Below are 23,582 nucleotides of genomic sequence, written 5' to 3' on the forward strand. Positions count from 1 at the left end.
GAAGGGGAGCTGAGTAGAGAGAGCATGGTTTTGGTGAAAGGTTACAGCGAGATTTAGAGAGCATAGCTTAGCTGAGAAAAAGCTGTGAAACAGTGAGAGTGAGCAGGCTGTCAGAGAGCCATTCTTGAAAGGAGAAGAAAAACGAGAGTAGGAGAAGAGATGGCGAAGCTGTTTTTAGAGAGGTGCAGGGAGGAGAAAAGAAGGATTCTGATTTCTAGAGGAAGAAATGAGGAACAACAGAAGAAGATCAGAGGAGGATGGTTTAGTTGGCTCGCTGGTTTTATTGATTTTGGAGTTTGGAGTTTTTGCAGAGAGAGGAGGAGAGAAATTTGAGAGATCAGAGAGAGATACTTTCAGCCGGGTAGAGGGAGATCTTGAGAGCTATTTGAGGAAGATCAGAGAGTGAAACTAGCTTGGGAGAGAAACCTCGCTGGTGAAGAAAGAAAAGCAGAGGAAAGTTGTGCTGAGGATAACCAGATAAATCCACCTTGAGCTTAGTACGTTTCCATTTCTTGAAGTTTTACTTCCTTCTCTGATAATTGATGAGCATTGTTTTGTTGTTTGCTATGGACGCCAAGGGCCATGGGATTGTTTTGGCTGAACATGGTTATTTGCATATAATGCTCTGTTTTGTTTCTCTTTGATACTCTTGTTCTTTTCCCCTGGCTGAATTCTTCTTTGGGTTGGATGTCTAATAATTATATTGTGGACTTCCCTGTTCATCCCACCAGCTTACAGCTCGTTCATGAAACGAGGCTTTGCATAATGATCCTTTGGGTTTCTCATTTTGGTATGTTTTTTTAGCAATATTTATTCTTCTTTGATTTTCACTGTGTTTGCTCCATTGAGTTTGGGAAACTGTTTGGCTTGTAATGATGAGAAGGCTGTGTCCAAAAAGGGAAACGGCCAAGCTGTGCAAATTGTTGAGAAGATCTTATGGAAGTTTGAACACTTTGATTGTAAACTAGTGTCAAATCCTTATGATCATAGCTCACAATTGAAGAAAAATAGAGAACATAGTGTTGCCCAAACTAAGTATGTCCAAATCATTGGGAGCCTAATATACCTAACAAAATTGTATCATACCTGACATTGCCTAAGCAGTAGGAAGATTGAGTCACTATACCTAAACTCCTAATTAGAGCCACTAGATTGTTGTAATTGGAAGAGGCTTAGACCTCTTTTAGACGTTTTGAGATGCTCAATAAGGCTTCGTCAAGGAAGTCATCATGGATGTTCACAGCTTTATGGAGAAAGATAATACTGAGAAAGGTAAGGGGAATTGTAAGGGAGATTGACCTTAACAGTAAGCAAAGAGAACTACAGATCAAGTTTGTGGAGGGCCACTAGGAAGAGGTAATTGGAGTTCTCATTGAGGAGTTCACAATGTTTGGACTAGATTATGTGTCAGCACTTGGATTGGGGAGGGCCCTTTAAGAGATAGATTCTCATTCTTGTAAGATGTAGTTTCACAAAGATGGCTGGTAGATATTCAGATGGAGGATGAAATCCTAGTCTCAGAAAAGGTTTTAGATCAAAATTGATTATGGTGGAGTCCTTGCAGCATTTGTTGATTCCTTTCAAGGAAGTAGGTGGTTTAGAGGATAAACTGATTTAGTTGGTCTCTAATAAAGGATTAATATTGGTAAAATCATACTACAAGACCTTGTTGTGGAGTCATCTCTAACTTGCTAAAGATATTTGGATATCAATGGTGCCATCTAAGGTGAGCTTTTCTGTTTGGGAGGCTACATGAAAAAGGATTCTCTTAACAAATTAACTTCTGAAAAAGAGGATGAAGTTTGGTTAATGGGTATTGCCTTTGTAGATAAGACAGAGAATTGACTAAGCCTTTTCTCATCCATTGTAGGTGGGCCTCTAGTTTGTTCTCCTTGACATTCTCTTTACCCAGAGTTTTATTGTGCAGTTGGCATATTGGCTTCATGGGTAATATGTGCAAATTGACTAGGAGATCAACCCTTTTGATGTTTGTTTTGGACAATTTTGAATAAGCATGATAGGAGAACCTAAGGTGTTGAATGCTTGCCTCTAGCAATGGAAGATCCTTTTGAATCTGATAAAAAAATGAGAGATCCTTTTCAAAGCATTAATGGTAGGGCCTAGTGAATCATAGAGTTTCCAAACCTTTCCTTGATTTTATATAGTGTTGGTGGTTCAACAGTGAATTTTGCTTTCTTCCTTTCTTATTTTGGCCTCTAGACACCTTACATACTTCTTGTGTGCTTGGTTTGCCTCCTTTTCTGTTAAGCATCTTCTGATTTTATCTCTCACCTATTTGCCCATAAGAAAAAGCATTACCAAAATATTGACATGATTCTCTTTCCAGGTAGACAATACCAAGATATTGACAAAAGTTTATTCTACATAGATGTTTGGTATGCAATTACATCAATAGAAATAAAAATGATTTCAATGTTTTAAATGTGATATTAAAATTATAATTCAACAAAGATACGATGACCTACAAGGCAGGGAGTTAGTTGAGTATAAATTATAGTTTAATACAATATATATATATAATGAGATGACAAGTACTATTTTTCTTGGTTTTTTCTCTTGAAGTTGTATACGAAATTGCATCAACAGGAATTTAATGTAGGAAAATGGAAAACAATATGAGCTAAACACCAACTGAATCTAACATATTTGAGATAAGTAGGAGTTTGGGAAAATATCAGAAGGGTTGGAGGAAATGGCAAGGAGAGGATTGTCAAAGAAATCAATTATCTCTTCTTGGTTTCTGGAATACCCTGCAAATCATCCATTCATTCCTGCAATAAAATTAAAAGAGAAACTAATAGAGATCAGGCATAGCCAAAAACAGAGGAAAACAGGGGAAATCTGAGTGAAAAAGGAATACCTTTCTTTTTTATGGAGGTTATGGAGAGAGAATTTACCTTCTAATCTGTATTCCTGCATGACCCAATTGGTTTTATCTCCCTTTGGAGCTCTCCCCTCGTAGAACACAAGAGTTGTCCTCATTCCAACCAGAGATTTTCCTCTGAAAATCTCCTTGTCATTCCCTATGGTTTTCCAGTAGCCAGCATCAGTAGCCCTATTGGTCCTTAGACCAGTTGGGTATTTCCGGTCTCTGACAGAAAAATACCACTCCTTTTTTTTTTTTTTTTTTTCCCATTTTCGCTTTCCCTTCATCCATAAAATCATATGACAAAGGAAACAACACCAAACAAATTCAAAATCAGACTCATGAGTGAACAGAAACAGAGAAAAAAACATAGAAAATTTGTTTGTAGGACTTACCAGGCAACTCCCTGGGATGAAATCGAAATCCCGTGGGTCAAAATCACCTGATAATCTTCCATATCAAGTCCAGCAATGTTTTCCTTTCTTGGAAAGTCCATTTAAAATCTCAGTTTCTCAAACACCGCTCTGATTAAAAAGCTATGAACCTCCACTACCTCAATCCCTACACCTAAATCCCTGGACCTCTATATTTCAAATGGATGCCAAACAAACTGCCCAAATTTTCTAAATTCAGGACACCCAACTGAGAAGGCTGGGAAAATACAAACAGAAAGTAGATTCCAAAGACCTAGAAGGAAAAGCTTAAAGAAAAGCTGTAAGTTTGGCAACAGAAGGCAGAGAGAAAAAGCAGGGAAGCCATAGAACTAAAAGCTGTAAACTTGAAAGATGGAGAGTGTTTAAGAAAAAAGCAATACAAGGAACAGAAGCCCCTAAATACTGGTGTCTGGAGAGAGAGGATTGTGGTATGTAAGGCAACTTGGTCAGTTTGTTTCATCTCTTCCAATAAATCTGTCCTTCAAAAATTTGACCAAAGACAACTCATCTCCAACACTCTGCATGTAATTTTGATACTAACCAATTTAGTTATTGAAGTATTACTAATTCATTCCTTTTCAATTTCAATTGTGCAACATGCATTGTAACAATAGTTAGCCAAGAAATGGAAATGGGCAATTCCCAAAATATCTCTTTCATTAATAAGAGTAGGAAAGAGGGTTCAGTTTTTGTACATTGCTTTGCTGGGGGTATCATGAAGGTGTGGATTTATGTTCTTTGTTAAGAGTTAATTTTATGGATATATGTTCTGAATGTAATTGATAAGAGTTCTTTTTCTTTTTCCCTCTCCCTAGTTTTGCTTTATGCTTTCTGGTTAGTGATGCATATTTTTTAGTTACCATGTGCATTAGCAATTCTTTTCTTTTTTAAAAAAAATGGTAATATTAATAATATTGTGTTTAAAATATAATACAAAAACAAGCACAATTCAATTATTTTAAATATGTAAATAACCTAAGGTTTTAAATTACAAGTATACATTTATTTCCTAATTACTTAATGAGAGAAATTCTAGTATCAATTGGATATATTTTTTTAGTTCCAAAATATTTTTAAAAGTTACTAAACTTTTTGACAAGTGTATTTACCGAGAACTTACTTTTAGTGTAAAGAAAAAACAAATATCGATACTCTAGATCAATTTATGTCAAGAATTTTCATATTAATTAACTTCATTTTTAGTTTCAGATTACTTTAAAAAATTACTTGACTTGTCATCAAATTCAGTGGATCAGATCTCTTCTTTGGAGTATGTTCACCTAATAAAAAATTGGAGAAATTAGAAAAAATTCATAGGAAGCTTAGTGCAAGTAAACACCAAAAAAAATACACTTGACATTCAATGAAAGTTTAAATATAATTAAAAAAAACTAATTCTCTACTATTCTTTGTACATGTATGTACTATCCTGTAGCATCCTATGTTGAGACATGTATTACTTTAACTATTGAAACCTAATTATAACTCAATGGATTCATTTTTATTTTTTTTCGAATTTTCTCACTTAGGATTCAGATTATAAATAAAATGAGTTAGACTAAATCTGTTGGGTTCTTTTATAAGATTATTAATTTTTAAAAAATTATTAGAACCAAAAATATTGAGTCAATGAATACCATAGGATTTCCTAGACTAAAATTGGTCTACAATGACTATCCACCTCTACTCTAACGATGATGTTTTCCAAATTTTCTCAAATGAAAAGCCTCTAGATCATGTGAAACTTGATGTTTGAAATTCAACATTAAGTCTAGTAATTTTAAACTTGATGTTAACGATGATTGAACCCTATGTGCATTTATTTTTACCTAATTTTCAATGAATTTGTCCATATTTTCTTAGCTAACAAATAGACTCTAAATAAAATGAATCGATTTGTTGCATTGTTTAATGAGTCTAATAATTTTTTAAAATAATTTTGATTTAATTAAAATTAGAAATTTACAAATCAAAGTTTATCCACAATATCTATGCATATTTCTCCTTATGTATAACTATATATGTTTTTTTTTTTTAATTTTAATCATTAGAATGAACTCAAAATCAATTGAAATTTAATGTTTTAGATTTGTGAACGAGTCCACTAATTTAAAAAATAATTTAGATTTACAAAATTAATTCCATTGATGAAAAAATCCCTTAACTAAATGCATCCAAAATGCCCTAACAGTAATAAGTTGGTATATATATGTGCATATAAGCAAAAAAAAAAAAAAAAACCATAGTTTATTTTCATATTTACAAAAAACAAATTGCACTTCTTTTCGTCTTCTCTAAATAAAATATTATTAATTGTTATATTATTACTCATAGCTTATCCATATTTTATAATATTTAGTAAAGTAATATATATTTTTTTTTAATGAAGAAATATATTTTATGTTTTTATTATTTAGTACTCATCTTTTACACAAGTTATCATTATTTTATTCTATTTAAAAAATATTACTCTTTTAAAAAAATTATTAGTCATTCATTTTTGTTACAAGGGACTTCTCAAAGATGGTTAGAGGGCATAAGTGGGATGTTAGAGGATATAAATCAAATTCAAGAAAAGATAGGAAGGGTAAGCAAAAAGCATGACAAATTTTTTAGAATGGGTCTCAACTTAAACAACATAGCTAATAATATGACACCCGAACCCGAAGGCTATGGAGGCCTCAGTCATTTCACATATAAACCCATAGAACCCAACATATGAGTGTGATTAATTAACAAATCCAAAACTACAAAAAAAAATAAAAATTAAAAATTAAACAGTTGTATAAAAATTCTAGAAATCATAATTGAATTTAAGTTAAGAATCTTAAATAAAATAAAATTTAAAGCAGTTTTTAATAAAAACACCCTAGAATAATAGAGAAGGATAAACTCAACAACTCAATAAAGAAAAATAATTCAAGAGATATGAATTCTTTTACGTAAATTAATTTATAGGTGAACTCATTTAATTCAATAATAAAATTCAATTTCTTTAGAAAATTCAACAATTTCAATTTGAAGATAGAACCAATAAGTATACTTTGCATAATTAATTCATATTCAAAAAAGTTTTATAAACAAACATTTTATTCTAGTTCCTCATAACATCACAATGCCCAAATAGTTGGACTTGATCTAAGTGACTAACCTCAAATTATTCCTCTTCCCGATGGATGGATGGTTTCCAATTAATGGTATACCAAATACTAATAACACCCTTATTGGCTAGGGTTGGACTACATCATTATCCCAACCAAGAGTAATAAAGGTCAATAACTTAACCCTTATTGTCCCGGGCCATTGATATCCAAAGTTTTCTGTAGACCCCATTTAGGCATGGGTCCCTTTTTCTCTATTTGTTTTTGCATATCACATTTTTAGCCAGGTGCCACTATCCCAGCGGGCCACGCGTCATATCCCTAGTGGCCATAAGGAATCAACCTCACTTTTTGAAGCTGCAGTAGGACTTTGACACGTGGAAGAACTTTCTGCAGAAGGAGTGGGACAGAAAGGTGGCTGCAGAAGGAGTGGCGAAAAAAGGTGGCTGCGACAGAGATTGTGGGGAAGGCAAATCCGAAAAACGAGAGCAGGTTTTGTCGAGAAAAAGAAAGCAAATCCGACAGGAGATATTGGAGGAGCTGTAGAGAGAAGGGAAGAGCTTTTTTTGATGGTGGAAAGAAAAAGGAAAGGGGATTCTTTTTGAAGAGGGGGAAGACTCTGGGAGGATTTTTGAGAAAAAGGAGAAGCTCGGGAAAGAGGGGAGGAAGGAGAGTTTAGCCAGAGACGCTTAGTTGGAGAAGAGGCTTTCAGGTATGATTATCACTCTTTTACATCTCTTGTGAATATTTGAATACTCATTGATCTGTTTGGGGTGGATAATGAAGGCCACCAGTCTGCTTGTTGCAGTATGACCCTGCATTTGTGTTTGCCATTGTTCATTTTAACTCGCTCTGATCCTACTGTGATTATGAAATGCTTGAGATTCATGAGGGTGGTTGCATTTGATATGGTTTACCCACCTGCTCAGAAGATTCATGGATGATTCATGAAATGCATTTTCTGAGATTTTTCTTTATTTATTCGTCTTCTTTCACACTCTGTTTCTCTACTTCCCCTGTTTCTTGATATCCGTCCATGGTACGCATCCATTTTCTCATCCCTGCTCAAAAGAGATCCTAGAAAATCTGGAGTAGTTGTCATGGCAGCAAAGCTCCCCTCATCAGCATCTCCGTACCCACTTTCGTTTATTATTCATCGTTTCATCCAATATGCCCATACCCATCGTTCAACTATCCACCTCCCTCTCTAGGTCGTCATGCCCATTTCCTCACTCAAGCTTGCAGGAACCAAGCATCCTCCACCACACCCCATTTTCCTCTCATTCATTCTCCATCCTACTTCCCCGCTTACATGGAGTCTCCCGGGTGCGTACTATCCTTCACTCTTTCGCATACCCATTAAAACCAGTCACCCAAGCCTCCATATCTATACAACCCATACCTATCCTTCATGCTAGTCATAGCAACGTTCTATCTTATCCGAGCGTCTCACTCCCGGAATTCCTCTCTACCACCATTTCATCCGGGTGTCTCACTCCCGGAATCCTTCTGCGCCGCCATTCCCCCGGGTGTCTCACATCCGGAATTCTCCCCCGCCGCCATTCCATCCGGACATCTCGCATCCGGAATTCTTCCCCGCCGACGTTCCACCTTCTCCGGATATCTCACGTCCGGAATCCCATTTTGTAAATTATTTTAAATCCTGGCATTCAAATAGTCCCGCTTGCCTCATATTTCATCCTCAAAGTTTCTTTAGGTTCCAAAATCACATTTTTAATAAAGCCTTGTTGCCACTTTCGTTTCTGGCAAGCAATTTTCATACTTCCTCTGTTTTTAAAATGTTTTGAAGTAAGCAAGGAATCAAATTCTGTAATTCCGAACAATGGAGTTATCGGAATTAGTCCATGCAAAATAAACGGGCTTTGGTGGGGGCCCCACATACATGATCTTATGAGCTATTGATTGATCTGATTGATTAATTTAATTGTCATACATGATTGATCTTATTCTACTCTATGACATGCATGCTGCTATTTCTTAATTATGCACTAATCTCTCTCTTGCTAGCGCATGGTGGCTCATTGCCCAGGTACGCACCTACTTTCACTCTAGTTATTCTCTATGCATATTTTGATTCTCATATGTGCATGATAATCCCGGGTATTCATTGATTTCCTCATCAATTGCCATGTCAGCTTCATTTTATTAGTAGAGACCCATTTTAAGGACTTAGAGGGGTGCTACGGTATTTACCGTACCTTCCCGATAAGTAACCTGACTCCCGAACCCGATCCGATTTTTCGCAGATCACCTTTTCCAAATAAGGAGTCACATTTAGGGTTTTCTTTCTTATTTTGTTTACCCTTTAAAAAATAAAACAAAAATAAGTGGCGACTCCAAGTCATTATTTTAATAAATAAAATCATTTTCAAATTAAAATTGAGCTTGCCCTCGTGAGCCGAAATATGGGGTCCACATTTTCATAATTACTTTAATTAATTGAAAAGGATAAAATTCTTTTGCATAATAATCAAACAAATATGATATTCCCCATTTATTTTATGAACCAACAAACAAATAAGTATGCATAAGAAAATATCACTTAAAACTATTTTAGGGAATTCAAATATTTTGATACCTTAAAAAACATATGATAACAAATAGGGAATTATAAAATAACTCATTGCATTATTAACTCCTATCTTGAAGGAATCACTAAAATTCTTAAAAGAATTAATTCATACCTTTAAATTGTAGAACACAGTAAATACTAAAATTCTATGAATCGAAGTTCTCTTAAAAGAATTAATCCACATCTTTCAATTGTAGAACATAGTAAATACTAAAATTTTCTTCTAATTATTTGAATCGAAGTTCTCTTAAAAGAATTAATCCATACCTTTCAATTGTATAACATAGTAAATACTAAAATTTTCTTCCTTCTAACTCTTTGGATCAAAGTTCTCAAGGGACCTCTCTCTCTCTCAATTTTCCCTTTTCAATTTGTTATAATTCAGAGAGACCATAAGAAGTTAAAGATAATGGGCAATTAAAGGGACCAAAACTATTGATCTTCTTTTACTCCTCTCTCTCTCTCTCTCTCTCTTTTTTTTAATACATGAATATCCCTAAAATCAATGTCGGTATTTGGGGCTGGGAGGAATTTTCTTTTGTTACCACTTGTATTTGGGGCCTATATAAGACAGATCGCACATTTTTTTCACCTCATGGGATGCCCCTGATAGACTAAAAGAAGCCTTGATGTGCTTGAACACACTGGCATGGGTAGACTTTGATTTCACAAATTGAGTGCGAGGTAGATACACCATCCACACGTGGTCCGTCTCAACAACTCTGTCTCCACTGTGTGTCCAAGAGATGGAATGACTAAAATAAGGTCCTTCACTGCATTCAAAATTACAGCAAATCCCACCAAGCCGCTGAATAGTTTCGCCCGCCTCAAGTGCAAACACGCCACATAGAGCAATCCCCAATAAGTTATAGTCAAGCCAATCTGGAGGCAGGGTTGCTGAAACTGAAGCTCCCATATTCTCATGCCAGGCCCACTTTGGAATCCTACTTCCAGGAATCAAAATACTGTATCCTATTTCTGGAAAAAGTTTCTGCACCATGCATTTTATAATGTTAATATAATAATACCATTGAGAGAGAGAGAGAGAGAAAGAGACCTGATGAAGTCTCTCTAATACCATTGCCTCATCATCCGGATATAGTCCGGAGCAATTCCATAGCATGAATTTTACAGGACAAAGCCAAGTGGAAACCAACTGGTGTTGTGGGATTATCATCGGAGATGGAATCGGTAAAGACTTCAGGGAGGGGCAATCACAGGCATCTAATAATTTTATGCTTGGTGGAAGCTTCGGAATTTTTTGAAGTCGCTGACACTGCCTCACCAAAAGAACTCTCAGATTAGAAAGTCTACTGATGTCTGCAGGTATGCTAACGAATTGGTTTCTGCTGAGGTTTAATACTTCCAGACGGTCCAAGTGGCAAAGCTTGTTATCGATTGTTCCTTCCATTAAATTGCAGTCACTTAGATCTAAATTTTCTATGAAGCGTAGACCTGACAAAGAAGGCAACTGCAAACCAATATCATCTGAATTTTCTCTATGCAGTAACCTGAATGTAAGGGATGAGATCCAGAAGTTAGATGTTGATCCTTTGCATCCACTAAATGATAACTCTCTAAGGTCTGTCAAATGAACAAGTGTGATGGGTGGTTTTGTTATGGCAGTTCCATCAGCTTGAAGACTCGTTAAGCATTGCAACATTCCCAGGTCCTCTGGCAATCTGTTGAGTTTTGAACAACCAGAAACAATGAGGGTTTCAAGAGATTTCAACTCACAAATGCTATTTGGAAGACTCCTGAGGTCTTTGCATTTTCTAAGATTCAGTAACACAAGCCTTTTGAGATGAAGAATTGAATGGGGCAGCTCTCTTATAGATGTTCTATCTAAAAGAAGCCTTTCCAAATGTTCCATACTTTCCATGTTCTCTGGAAGACTCTCTAGTTTTGAACAGCCAGAAAGGATGAGAGTTTTGAGGGATTTCAAATCACAAATTCTGCCAGGAAGGGCCCAAAGGTCTTTGCAGCTTTTCATATTTAATAAAACAAGCCATCGGAGATACCCAACCGATGAGGGAAGTTTTACGATAGGAGTGGCTGCCAAATCAAGCTCCAATAAAGACCTCATATTGGCTTCCATGTCTGGAAACTTCTTAAGTCTTGAGCACCCAGAAAGATTAAGAACTTCAAGAGATTCCAATCCAGTGATTCTGGGAAAATAGTGAAGCATCTTGCAGTTTCCCAAATTCAACGTTTTAAGATTTTTCAGCCTAGCAATGGATGGGTTCACCTCATGCAAACTTGTACAACCATCAAGATTTAGTGTCTCCAGAGATGGTGCAACAGACAAGTCCGGACATTCAACCAGGTATGGAGAGTGACTGAGATCCATGACCTTTAAATTGTCAAGACACTGTAACATAAAAATAAAATAAAATAAAACACAATTCTTGAATAAATTTGCTTGGAAGAACTTTTCAGTTTACTGAGAAATAAGTATAAATCATACCTTTACCTTCTTCTCTTTCCAAAGGTGTTTTAAGCTGCTATGCTTCAAACTGAGTTCAACCAGGTTCTCACCTTTAAAATTTGATGGCAATGATTCCAAACTCCATCCATCCCAATGAAGATATCTTAATTCATAGGAAGGAAATTCGAATTCTTCAGGAAGGTGCACTGTGTTAGGATCATTTGATAAAAGTTCGTCCCTGAAGACCTTGAGGAGTCGAAGTCCTTTCATATTGTTAAAAGCTTCAGTTGTAAACTGTATTTCTCCTAATGCCGACAAATCAAAGGATATCCCTTCAATTGCCTCAGTCCCCTGAAAACCCACAACCGGGGAGAGATAAGTGAAGCAGAAAATGCTTAAAATCATATAAATAAGCAACTTCTTAAAGTGAAAATGCCATAAAAGTTTAAATAATTAAGTTCAGGCACTTGCTCGTACCGTATTTTGTGCCAACACAGCACGGACATCCTCTGGATCCCACAATCTACTTCTTCGGCCAGGTCTTGTAGGGCATTCTTCCCGAACGATTTCCCAACCCATTTGTTTTATCAAATCATGCATCATTATCTTGTTGTCTGAGATACTGATGAGAGATCTATCATTGAGAACTCTGATTCCGCTAGGTGCAGAACTACCAAGTATACGTGCAACAAAATTTACGTCATCCCCTCTGAAGAAGCATGCAACATCAAGGAACAGTTCCTTTTCTGTGCGATCTAGTCCATCGAAACTTCTTCTAAGTACCTCTTGGATTTTCACTGCCGGTTTTCTTTGTAGCTTATCCAGAGCACTTTCCCATTGAGGTATGGTCATACCATATAGGCTAGATCCCAAAACTTTAAGAGCCAACGGTATTCCTCCGCCATAATTTACTGCACGGTTGGAGAGGTTCAAATAACCTTCCTCAGGAAGGTTTTTCTTGAACGCAATGGAACAAAACAGTTGAAAAGCTTCCTCAGATTCTAATCCCCGAACCTCATACAATTGATCAACTCCATGCGCATCTAATATATGTTTATCTCTGGTTGTTATAACAATTCTACTACCTGAACCGAACCATTGATTGTTTCCAGCCAACGCTTCTAAGTCAGCCAAATCACAAACATCATCGAGAATGATAAGAACCTTTCTAGAGCAGAGCGTCTTCTTTATCAAGCTAATGCCTTCATCAATGTTGCTTATGCGTACAAATTTTTCCCCTAGGATATCTGCTAGAAGTTGTCTTTGTAATTCAAGCAATCGATGGGTTTCCACTACCTCACGAACATTTGAAAGAAAGATAGCATCTTCAAATTGATGAGCAATTTCGTTGCATATTACTTTGGCGAGGGTGGTCTTTCCTATTCCACCAAGTCCATATATTCCTATCATGCAAACATCATTTGACCCCATACTTAATAGTGCATTCATTTCTTCCAAACGGGAATCCATTCCGACGAGGTTCTCATCAACATGTAAGCGTTTATGCTTCAGCATATTGGAAACGTTTTGAGTAATGAGATGAATGATGTTAGATTCATACCTGCCAAATGGAAAGCACAATATAACAACCTCCAATGAACTACAAATTAATTGTAAGAAAAAAAAAATTGATGATGATTTAGTTTTAGTTTTTTTTGAAGCAGGTGAAACTATTGGTGGCAGACTGGCAGTTGCCATTAGAAAAATGAAAAATACCAATCGAGTTTATTTGTGCCGCAGGTGAAACTACTTAGTTTTTTTAAAATTACTTTTCTATTTTTTAAATATGATTTAAACGTTTTTCTATTTTTGAAATTAAAACCCTGTTTAAAAAAAATTATGGTCAGTTTGGTGGTCGTTCTCTACAAATAATCTTTAAAAATAAGATGAAATAAAAAACAATTTTGGAGAACAAGTAATATAAGTTATTTTTACATATTTATAAAAACAAAGAAAAGCATTGGGAAGTAATTTAAAAAAGAAAACAATAAAAAAATAAACAAAGTCTGTTAGATCTCTTTCTTCTTTTATTCTCTCTCCACCAATCAATATCAAAATTTTTAAATATGATTCCTTTTTAATTACACTTTATTTATTTATTTATTTGAATTTACTTTAAATTTTAAATTTTAAATTTCTTTAGGTAAATAAATTCCAAATCAAATGGTACTTGATATATATGATTTATTAATTTAAAAAAAAAATTAAAACTCAAAAACCAATCCAAAATTAGTGTTGGAAAGTTACAAAACTTAAAACCAATATAGAAAACAAATTTTGTTAATTTTTTTATCAAGCAAATGAACTTCAAATCAAGCAAAATTTAATATTTTTTTATTCATAAATAAGTTTAGTAATTTTTAAAAATAATTTCAAACTCAAATAATAACTCAATTAATATAAAAAATTTATAAACAAAAATTAGTTTAAAATAACTTTATTGTTTGACTAATCTATAGAATCATTTTTTCTTTAGTTTGTTAGCAAGTTTATTAATTAAAAAAAATATAGAATTAAAAACATAATACAATTAGTAGTGGAACTTCACGATCTAAAATCTATCCAAACTGACTCTTATATTTCTCATACAAAACTTTATTTTTATGAGTTTTGTCGCTGGAAAAATGGATTTTTAATAGAATTCAAAAATAGACCTAAGTACTATAAAAAATAATAAACCAAAATTAATACATAATAAGTTATAACTTACTATTTCTCCTAAGCGCATAACCATATTTTCCAAATTTTCTTGCTAGGTAAATAGAATCCAAATCGGGACTTAATATCGTAAATTCTTTAATGAATCTTTTCATTTTTAAGATAATTTGAAATTAAAAAAAAAACTAAAGATAAAAACTAATCCAAAATACTATGCCCTTAATTGAATGGTAAATGTATAGATGTACTAAAAATTTTACATATTTAAATATTAAAAATATTAAACTTTATTTATTTTTAATAAATCGAGACTTAATATCTTAAATTCTTTAATGAATCTTCTCATTTTTAAGATAATTTGAAAAAAAAACTGAAGATTAAAACTAATAAAAAATACTACGTCCTTAATTAAATGGTAAATGTATAGATGTAATAAAAATTTTACATTTTTAAATATTAAAAATATTAAAAATTATTTATTTAAAATTTTTTTTTGAATAAATCAAGACTTAATATCTTAAATTCTTTAATGAATCTTCTCATTTTTAAGATAATTTGAAATTAAAAAAAAAATTGAAGATAAAAACTAATCCAAAATACTATATCCTTAATTGAACGGTAAATATATAGATGTGATAAAAATTTTATATATTTAACTATTAAAAATATTAAACTTTATTTATTTTTAAATTTTTTTGAATAAAATATTATTAATTTTAATAAAAAATCAATTAAGCTTTAGAAAGATGATCACATTTTTATAACATGTACTAAAATACTACCATTTTTGTATAAATATATATATATATATATATATATATATATATATATATAATTCATTATTTTAGTACATGTAAACAAGCATATAGGAAGTGAGGATGCCAAGAACGGACTCTCAGTTAATTTTGGTCATGCTTATCCGATTTCATCAAACTCAGTTTCCAACACTTAAAAATCAAACATAATTGTGACTTAAGTTGTCAATGAATAAAAAGCAACTCAAAACGGAAGAGATGGAGTAGTAATATAACATACCCATGCATCACATTCCATCCAGCCAAACCGCCGGCTTGGCTCAGTGCCGCCCTCCATCTCGGCACCCTCTCCTCAGTGGCGTTTCCGTATCTTGCAAATACTTCTCCAAAACTTCCCGTTTGTTTCCGCACATCAGACGGATCCACATGGTAGAAAATTGGTAGAACTTTTTGGCCCTTTTCTCTGCTGCACTGCATGATCTTATCAAGCTCATCCAAGCACCATTTTGAATGAGCATAGTTTTCCGAAAAAACGACCACAGAAATCATTGAATCTTCAATAGCTTTCAAGAGTGAAGGTTGAATCTCTCCTCCTCTTTCAAGTCCTTCATCATCTCTGAAGGTGCGAACACCCCTCCGCATCAACTCCCTGCAAAGATGATCCGTAAAATTGAAACGGGTGTCTTCCCCTCTAAAGCTCAAAAAAACATCCCATCTCCATTGAAAAGAAGAGGTGCCTGAAGAAGCCATTCTTGGGAGCAATCTGGTTGTTAGTCTCAAATTACAAGACACTCAGAAAATTTTGGGTTGTTGTGGGAAGGTTTTATCTCTCCACCCTTTTAACAGAGGAGCTTCCTCAAATCTTCCAAGGAACTTTCATATTTTTTATTTTATCTTATTCTTTTTAGTTTTTAATTTTGGTAATGCCATATGCATTGTGTTTGGAACAAAGGGCGAGACTTCATGGAAAGGCCGGTGCATTTTGTTTCTGTACGTGAGAGGTGAATGGCCAGGAAAGAAGGTGGACACCAAAGTCAACACTGGCTGGTAATGCTGCAGCTTTTTCATTCCTTTATCCCATACCATTAGTAATCAACTTTTATCAATTTTTCTTATTTTTTATTGTTTACATTTAGAAATATTAATTTTAAAATTTTAACTTATAAATTAATTTATAACAGCAGCTACAATAATAATAATAATAATAATAATAATAATAATAATTAACTTAAAAAAAATGATTCGGAGTAAAGCATATTAAAAGTTTGTTGTGAATGATTTTAAAATTCAGCTTCCCTAAATTGTCATCAATGATTTGCCAAGTCCTTTTTAAAAATGATAAAATTTAAAATAAAATTGGCAAATAGCAAAATCCATATAGTGATTTTTATCAAATATATTTAAAACGTGAGACCATAATTTAGAAAGTTAAAATGATGTGTTTTACCATAATTCTAAAATCTTGGAATAAGTGAGGTTTAAGTTACTTGAACAAGTTTGAAACTTGCATTGAATCTCTAGAATATGATCATTGTAATTTAAATAAAAATTAAAAAAAAAAACAATTATTCTAAAAGAAAAGACATGATGTAGGATCACGGAGCTAATGATTCGAAAAAAAATAAATAAATAAATAAAGTGTGTAATGCCATTGTGTGGATGAGAGAGAGAGAGAGAATAATTTGCAGACAAGGTCCCCACACGCTTTTTCTTTTTGACCAAGACTTGTGTTTTTATCGAGAGAGAGAGAGAGAGAGAGCATTGAATGTTCCAACACTTCCTGCACGCTATTTCGTTTTTGAGAAGACAACAAGGTCCCCACACGCTTTTTCTTTTTGACCAAGACTTGTGTTTATATCGAGAGAGAGAGAGAGCATTGAATGTTCCAACACTTCCTGCACGCTATTTCTTTTTTGAGAAGACAACAAGGTCCCCACACGCTTTTTCTTTTTGACCAAGACTTGTGTTTATATCGAGAGAGAGAGAGAGAGAGAGAGAGAGAGAGAGAGAGAGAGAGAGAGAGAGAGAGAGAGAAGAGAGAGAGAGAGAGAGAGATGCTCTTTTTGGCAAGGTGGCATCTCAGCAACTACAAGGCTTTTGAGACGATTATTTTCATGGCTGTAGAATTGGCTGAATTGCTAAGCCCTATTTGATATTTGATTTTCACTTGGGAAAATAAGAAATGTTTTAACTTTGTCTAATTATTTTTTTTTCCCTTCCGTTTTTTCAACCTCTAAATTTTACAACATGCAAATGCAATTTTCCATTAAAAATTAAATTAAATTCATTTTTTAAATTTTCAAATAATTATTGACTTACAAAAATAAATTAAATTATCTCAATTTCATTTTCATATAATTGAATAGAAAAATGAATTTATTGCAAATGAGGAAAAATGTTAATTAAAAACCAAACTAATTTGAAATAGGTGTTATTTTTTATCAAGAAAATTTAAATCTAAAACTTTTAAATTTTTACTCAAAAGAAAAATCAATAAATAAAAATAACTTAATTTGATTAAGAAATGAATCTAAAATATGTCCATAAAATTCCAAAACCGAACCTAAAATTCAACCACATGCAACTAATATTTTTGTCTAATAAGGATTCAATTTCTTGTGAAATTAAGTTTCATAAATTTTGTCCTTAAAAAAAAATATAGTAACGTTAAAAATCATATAATTTGGATTAAAAATAAATTTACCATCGTTTTTTAAAGTTTAGTTATTTACAATTAACAAAACTAAAATCAACCAATAATCATCAAAATAAATTTTTCTTCAATTAGAAGTTTAGAAGGAATCAACTTTTCCAATTATTTTTTGAAAAATAAAATAGCAAGATTTGATATCCTTCCTCAAATTAAGAATAAGAAATTAATAAATTAATTTCAACAATGAACACATATTTAATTAACAAATCCACAAACATAAAGATGCACTACATAAAAATCAATCATAATAAATGAAATTTAACCTAAATAATGTTAAACATAATTAGGAACAATAATTATTACCCAATTACCAATTTATTTATTAATTACATTAATAATCATTAACCAATATTTTGTTATTGTAATCAATTTTTCTATTTAGGTATATCTTGAAATATGCTAAATTATTTTTTCTTTTCAAATATCATATCTTTAATATATAAAATAAGAAGAGATAAATTATTAACCAATGACCAATTTACTAACCAATTACATCATTAAATATTATAAAATTTTAATTATTGTAACCAATTGTGTGATTTTGGGATATTTCAAAACATATTAAATTACTTTGTTCTTTTAAATCATTAGCTTTTAAATTATTATCTTACTATATAAATAAGAAAAAATAAATAAATTTTTTATTTTTAGAAATTTGGAAATACAATAAGTTATTTTTTTAAAAATATTAATATTCAAATATCTTTATCTTAATTATAACAAAAAAAAATTATATCATTACGCAGACCCCAAAATTTGTCCATTTTTATTTTATTTTATTTTTTATTTTTATATTAATTTTGAATCTAATTTATCCTTAAATTTTAAATTTCAATTACATATGTTTTTTTGGCTTACTCATCATTTAATAGTTTTTATTATTTTATATATCATTTTATTTTATTTTTTATTTTATATTAATTTTGAATCTAATTTTATCCTTAAATTTTAAATTCCAATTAAATATATATTTTTACTCACTCACTCATTATTTAATAATTTTTATTATTTTATATATCATTTTATTTTATTTTATTACTAATACTTTTATTTATTTTTTATTATTATTATTATTATATCTATTTTATTTGTTTCTTTTCTCTCTCCTCGCTGCTCTCTCTTTCCTACTCCCCAACCACCCCACCCTTTTCCTCTCTCTCTTCCCATTCTTCCTACACAGCCCGCGCCTCCCCCACCCCACTTTCCTTTCCCTTCCTCCTCCATTCTCCATTTTTTTTTTCTTTTTTAGTTTTTCTCCTCCTGTTTTCCCATGAGAGCCGACCCCCATTTTTATTTTTTTATTTTTTCCTTTTTCTTCTTCCCCCCAAAACACCCAACAGCCAGCTCCTCCATTCCTCTTCCATTTTTATTTTTTATTTTATTATTTTTATTTCAGTTTATTTTATTTTATTTTATTTGTGATTCCCAAAAAAACCATCCACTGCTGCCGGCAAGATTACCGGCCGGACGCCATCGGCCGGCGAGCTCCCCCTTTTCTCTCATTACCTCACTTCTCGTATCACTTATTTTTCGTCATTATTATTGTTGTTATTTTATTTTATTTTAATAGTAATTGTTGTTTGTGAAATTTGGATTATTGAATTAATATGAAATTTGGGGTTAATTTATTTTGGGTAGATTAATACATAATTTGATTTAATTTATTATTAATGAATTAATTTGAAATTTGTTAATTTGAGTTTGTGGGTATATTGTATTTAGTGATTAATTTGGGGATATTTGGATTATATCAATTGTATATTGTTTATTTGGACTTGAGCCTATTATTAAGTTATTATTTGTTTGAGCTTATTGGATTTGGAATATTATTTTTCTTAACTATGTATTTTTTTATATGAGCTTGTTAATTGATGTGAATTTTGGGGTCCATAATGTGGGTGAGATTTGTTGTAAATTTATATGAGTACATATTTTATTTCCCACTTTTATTTGGTTTTATTTTTATTAGTTCTTCTAAATATTTGTTCGTATATATTTATTGATTGTGCGTAGAATTTAACATCGAACAAATTAGAATTTTTTTTAAATGAGAGACGAATAGTAAATGTGTTTTAATAAAATAACAATTTTAAAATATATATTTTTAATAAAAGAAAGTTTTTTTGTTATTTATAAAAATTCAGAAAAATGCATTTAGAAAAATCCAAAAAAATTATTTTTAATAGAATTTGAAAATTTGTTTTTAATGACATTGTTCAAAAAATTCTTTGTTTAATAAAAATTGTCCAAAAATTGTTTTGTAAATAAAGTTGTTCCAAAAATTAATTTTTAATAAAATTGTCTAAAAATATTTTTTCAAATGAATTATTTTTCCTTAATTAAAGTGAGATTAAAAGCATTTTTCAGAAATAGAGAATTTAAATCTTTGTTCTTCTTTTTGATTAATTTTTTTTTTTTGCAAATAAAATTATGTCATTTTAAATAATTTATAAAAATCACTCTTTTAAATGAAAATGAATCTAAATACTTTTCTAAATAAAATCGTAAAAATTCATTATTTTGTAGTAAAAGCAAGTAAAAATAATTTTTGTCCTCAAATTGAAATTTTGTAATAAATTCTTTTGATACAATAAGTGCAAATAACTTTTTTTTTTTTTTTTTACAATTGAATACAAATGAAATTGAGAAAATAAATTGATTCTTTTTTATAAGTAAATAAATGGAAATCATTAATTCAAAATCATTTTTAATAAAATCCTTTGAAATTTCTTTAAAACTTTTTTTAATATCTCTTATTTATTTAATTCAATCAATCATTTTGCATAATTATCTCATTATTTATTGTGTATTTTTGTAATTAGATTTGATCATTGTTTTTGTGCATATTAATTTTCATCATGACTTGTATATTGATTATTTTTTCTTGGTATCCATAATTAATTGATTAATTGACACAATTTCCTCAATTCGTTTAGTAGAGGCCGTACGTATACGGGCTTAGAGGGATGCTACGGCTTACTACCGTACCTTCCCAACGAGTAACTTCACCACCGGACCCAGAGTCGGTTTTTCACAGACCCTTTTTTTTCCTTCAGGAGTCACACCTAGGGTTTTTTTTTTTCTTATTTTGTTTTTCCCTTTAAAAATAAAACAAAAATAAGTGGCGACTCCAAGTCTTTTTTAAAAAATCAAATTTTCACCAAATAAAATAAAAAACGAGTTTCGTCATCGAGTAGGAATGCATCGAGCAAAATGCAGGGTCCATATATTATTAAAAATAAATAGATTTAATAATTAATAAAACATTCATAAAATTAAACAAATTAATATTTTAATAATATCATTATTGAAAAGCGTTTCAAATTCTTAATTAATACAAATTCCTTTCTATAAAGTATGTTATATGAAATATTTCCTTGATGTGATATTAAATTTCTTTATAGGATAAGGAAAGGTACTAAGAATATTTTTATAAATATTGTAGTTATGAGGGGAAAAAAATTATGGGATGGGGATGAGTTTGTAAAGACCATAAGAGGTGGATAGAAATGTGAAAAAAGAATGAAAACACTTAGTGAAAATAAATAAATAAATTATTATATCATCATTTTTATTTTTGTATTAATATCATATAAAGAAATATAATTCTAATACTTCTTATTTATCATATTAGACAATTAAAATAAAAAATTTTATTTTATAAGAAATTTAATTTTAATATCAATCAATTAAAAAGAGTTTGGTTTACTATAACTCTCCTAAATTAACTAAAATAAGCTTTTTTTTAGAATTTTAATTTTATTAGGTAAAGGAATTACTAATAAAAATTTGCATTTAAAAGAAGACATATTTTAATATAAAATTATTTAATAATAAAAATGATAAATATAAAGTAAAAAAGTGATACAATTTTAAAATTCACCTTCCCTATTTTGTCTTACCAAAATTTATGTTTTGAAAGTCATTACCAAAATTTATTTATTTTTCTTATTTATATAATGAAGATAATAATTTGAAAGGCATTAATTTAAAAGAACAAAGTAATTTAATATGTTTTGAAATATCCTAAAATCACACAATTGATTACAATAATTAAAATTTTATAATATTTAGTGATGTAATTGGTTAGTAAATTGGTCATTGGTTCATAATGTATCTTTTCCTATTTTATATAATAAAGATATGGTATTTGAAAATTAATAATTTGAAAAAAAAAATAACTTAACATATTTGAAGACATACCAAAATAGTAAAATTGATTACAATAACAAAATGTTGGTTAATGATTAGTAATGTAATTAATAAAAACAATTGGTAATTAGGAAATAATTATTGTTCCTAATTAGGTGTCATTGCTAAAAAAATGTTAAATCTTTTTAAGTTAAATTTCATTTATTACTTATTGATTTTTGTTAATAAAATATGTGTTCAATTGTTGAAATTAATTTATTAATTTCTTGTTCTTAATTTGAGGAAGATATCAAATCTTAGTATTTCTTTTTTTCTTTTTGTTTTTTTTTTTATAAATTAATTGGAATAGTTGATTCTAGTACATATTTATTACATTATGAATTGTGTTTTGAACTTGAATCAATGATTATTAGTTTATTTTATTTTTCTTAATTGTAAATGACTAAACTTTGAAAAATTATAGTAAATATATTTTTAATCCAAATTTTATGATTTTAATGTTAGTGATTTTTTTTTTTTTTACAATGAATTTACAAAAATTTTATGAAGCTTAATTTCATGAGAAGTTGAATACTTACAAGACAAAAATATTTGTTTATGTGGTTGAATTTTAGTTCTAATTTTGGAATTTTATGGACATTTTTTTATTCATTTCTTAATTTAAGACAAAGTTAAAGCATCTCGTATTTTCGAGAGTGTGGAAAACCAAACATTAATGTTAAAGTCAAACAAGCCTCAGCAATTCTATAGCCAAGAAAATAATTTCATGGAGAGCATCCCAAGAGCTCATGGAAAATAATTGTCTCAATTCCTTATTATTTTTTATCATTAGGTGTGAAATTCTCCCGCAAAAACCTTGTAGTTGCCTAGATCAAGATGCCACCTTGCTAAGAGCGTGTGGGGACCACCTCTCAGCTCAAAAACAAGGAAATAACGCATAGGGACGTGCAATGGGGGAAAACTCATCCATAGTTATTCCTTCACTCATGCTTTTATTTTCTCTGTCGGATGTTTTCAAAATTGGACCAGAGTTTAATAGTCAAACCGATGATTGAATTATAGTGAAACTTGTGACATCATTAAAAATATAATTTATATATTATTAAAATTAAAAATAATTATAAAAATTAACAAAGGTATAACATTTCATCATTTTATTGTCATTAATATTGATAGCTTAAATTATGATAAAAATAATATAAAGATTTATTAAATTATTATCAATTTTAGTTTTATTAAATGTATCATTTTTAATTATTAAAATCATATTTATTATTTAAGTTTGTTTGAATTTCAATACTTATATATTTTACTATCTTCAAATTATTAGTTTTTTTATTTAAATATCATTGATAAATCGTAAAACTTTATATTCATTTTAAATCTTGCAATAATGTGTACATAGTTATTTATTTATTTATTTATTATTGTTTCTGAAAAAACCATAGGCTTAGCTTGGTGGCCTTTTTGATATTTCCATTCCAAATCCCCTGGTTCAAATCTCATTGTTCAATGGTTTTTTCCCCTGAAAGCCGAACAAGCCCATAAGTTAGTCATTAACATAGATATGGCCTTGGGTGATGGGTGTGGGCTTAAGCGCCCGAGTGGAGAACTTGGACTATGGGCCAATAGATGAGTTTGGAAATGGGTGTAGCTTCTAGATCGGCTGAGCCGCGAGAAATAATTTTTTTCTGGAAATAAATTAATAAATTAAGGGAAAAAAAAAAAAAAAAAAAACACCACCCAAGTGGTTGAGGTTCAAATCGGAATGCATTTGGGATAAGATTACTCAATGGGACGGATATTAGTCACCCCAGCAAGCCCAAAAAATTCATCAACTCTTTACCAAGTAAGTTGATAC

At 30.9% G+C, this 23,582-nt stretch overlaps 1 protein-coding gene and 1 long non-coding RNA gene across 4 annotated transcripts; both read right to left on the reverse strand.

Annotated features, from left to right (window-relative positions):
• Positions 1 to 2,610: 2,610 nt before the first annotated feature.
• Positions 2,611 to 3,564, reverse strand: LOC117907792. The gene is made up of 3 exons (XR_004650061.1): positions 3,283 to 3,564; positions 2,919 to 3,168; positions 2,611 to 2,792 (listed from the first exon to the last, which is right to left on the reverse strand). It is a non-coding gene; the product is annotated as an uncharacterized LOC117907792 (long non-coding RNA).
• Positions 3,565 to 9,257: 5,693 nt separating this feature from the next.
• On the reverse strand, positions 9,258 to 15,723 carry LOC117907796 (disease resistance protein RPV1-like). 3 transcript variants are annotated; one of them, XM_034821453.1, is made up of 5 exons: positions 15,137 to 15,723; positions 11,921 to 13,004; positions 11,483 to 11,794; positions 10,073 to 11,386; positions 9,258 to 10,006 (listed from the first exon to the last, which is right to left on the reverse strand). In XM_034821453.1, the coding sequence occupies exons 1-5, from the start codon at positions 15,604 to 15,606 to the stop codon at positions 9,557 to 9,559; spliced, it is 3,630 nt and encodes a 1,209-aa protein (XP_034677344.1). In that variant the 5' UTR covers positions 15,607 to 15,723; the 3' UTR covers positions 9,258 to 9,556. The 3 variants fall into 3 exon arrangements, with proteins under 3 accessions (XP_034677344.1, XP_034677343.1, XP_034677342.1); XM_034821452.1 differs by having other exon boundaries at positions 9,258 to 11,386; positions 11,489 to 11,794; XM_034821451.1 differs by having other exon boundaries at positions 9,258 to 11,386.
• Positions 15,724 to 23,582: the final 7,859 nt, after the last annotated feature.

This window comes from Vitis riparia, chromosome 18 (genome assembly GCF_004353265.1).
Source record: "Vitis riparia cultivar Riparia Gloire de Montpellier isolate 1030 chromosome 18, EGFV_Vit.rip_1.0, whole genome shotgun sequence".
NCBI classification, from domain to species: domain Eukaryota; kingdom Viridiplantae; phylum Streptophyta; class Magnoliopsida; order Vitales; family Vitaceae; genus Vitis; species Vitis riparia.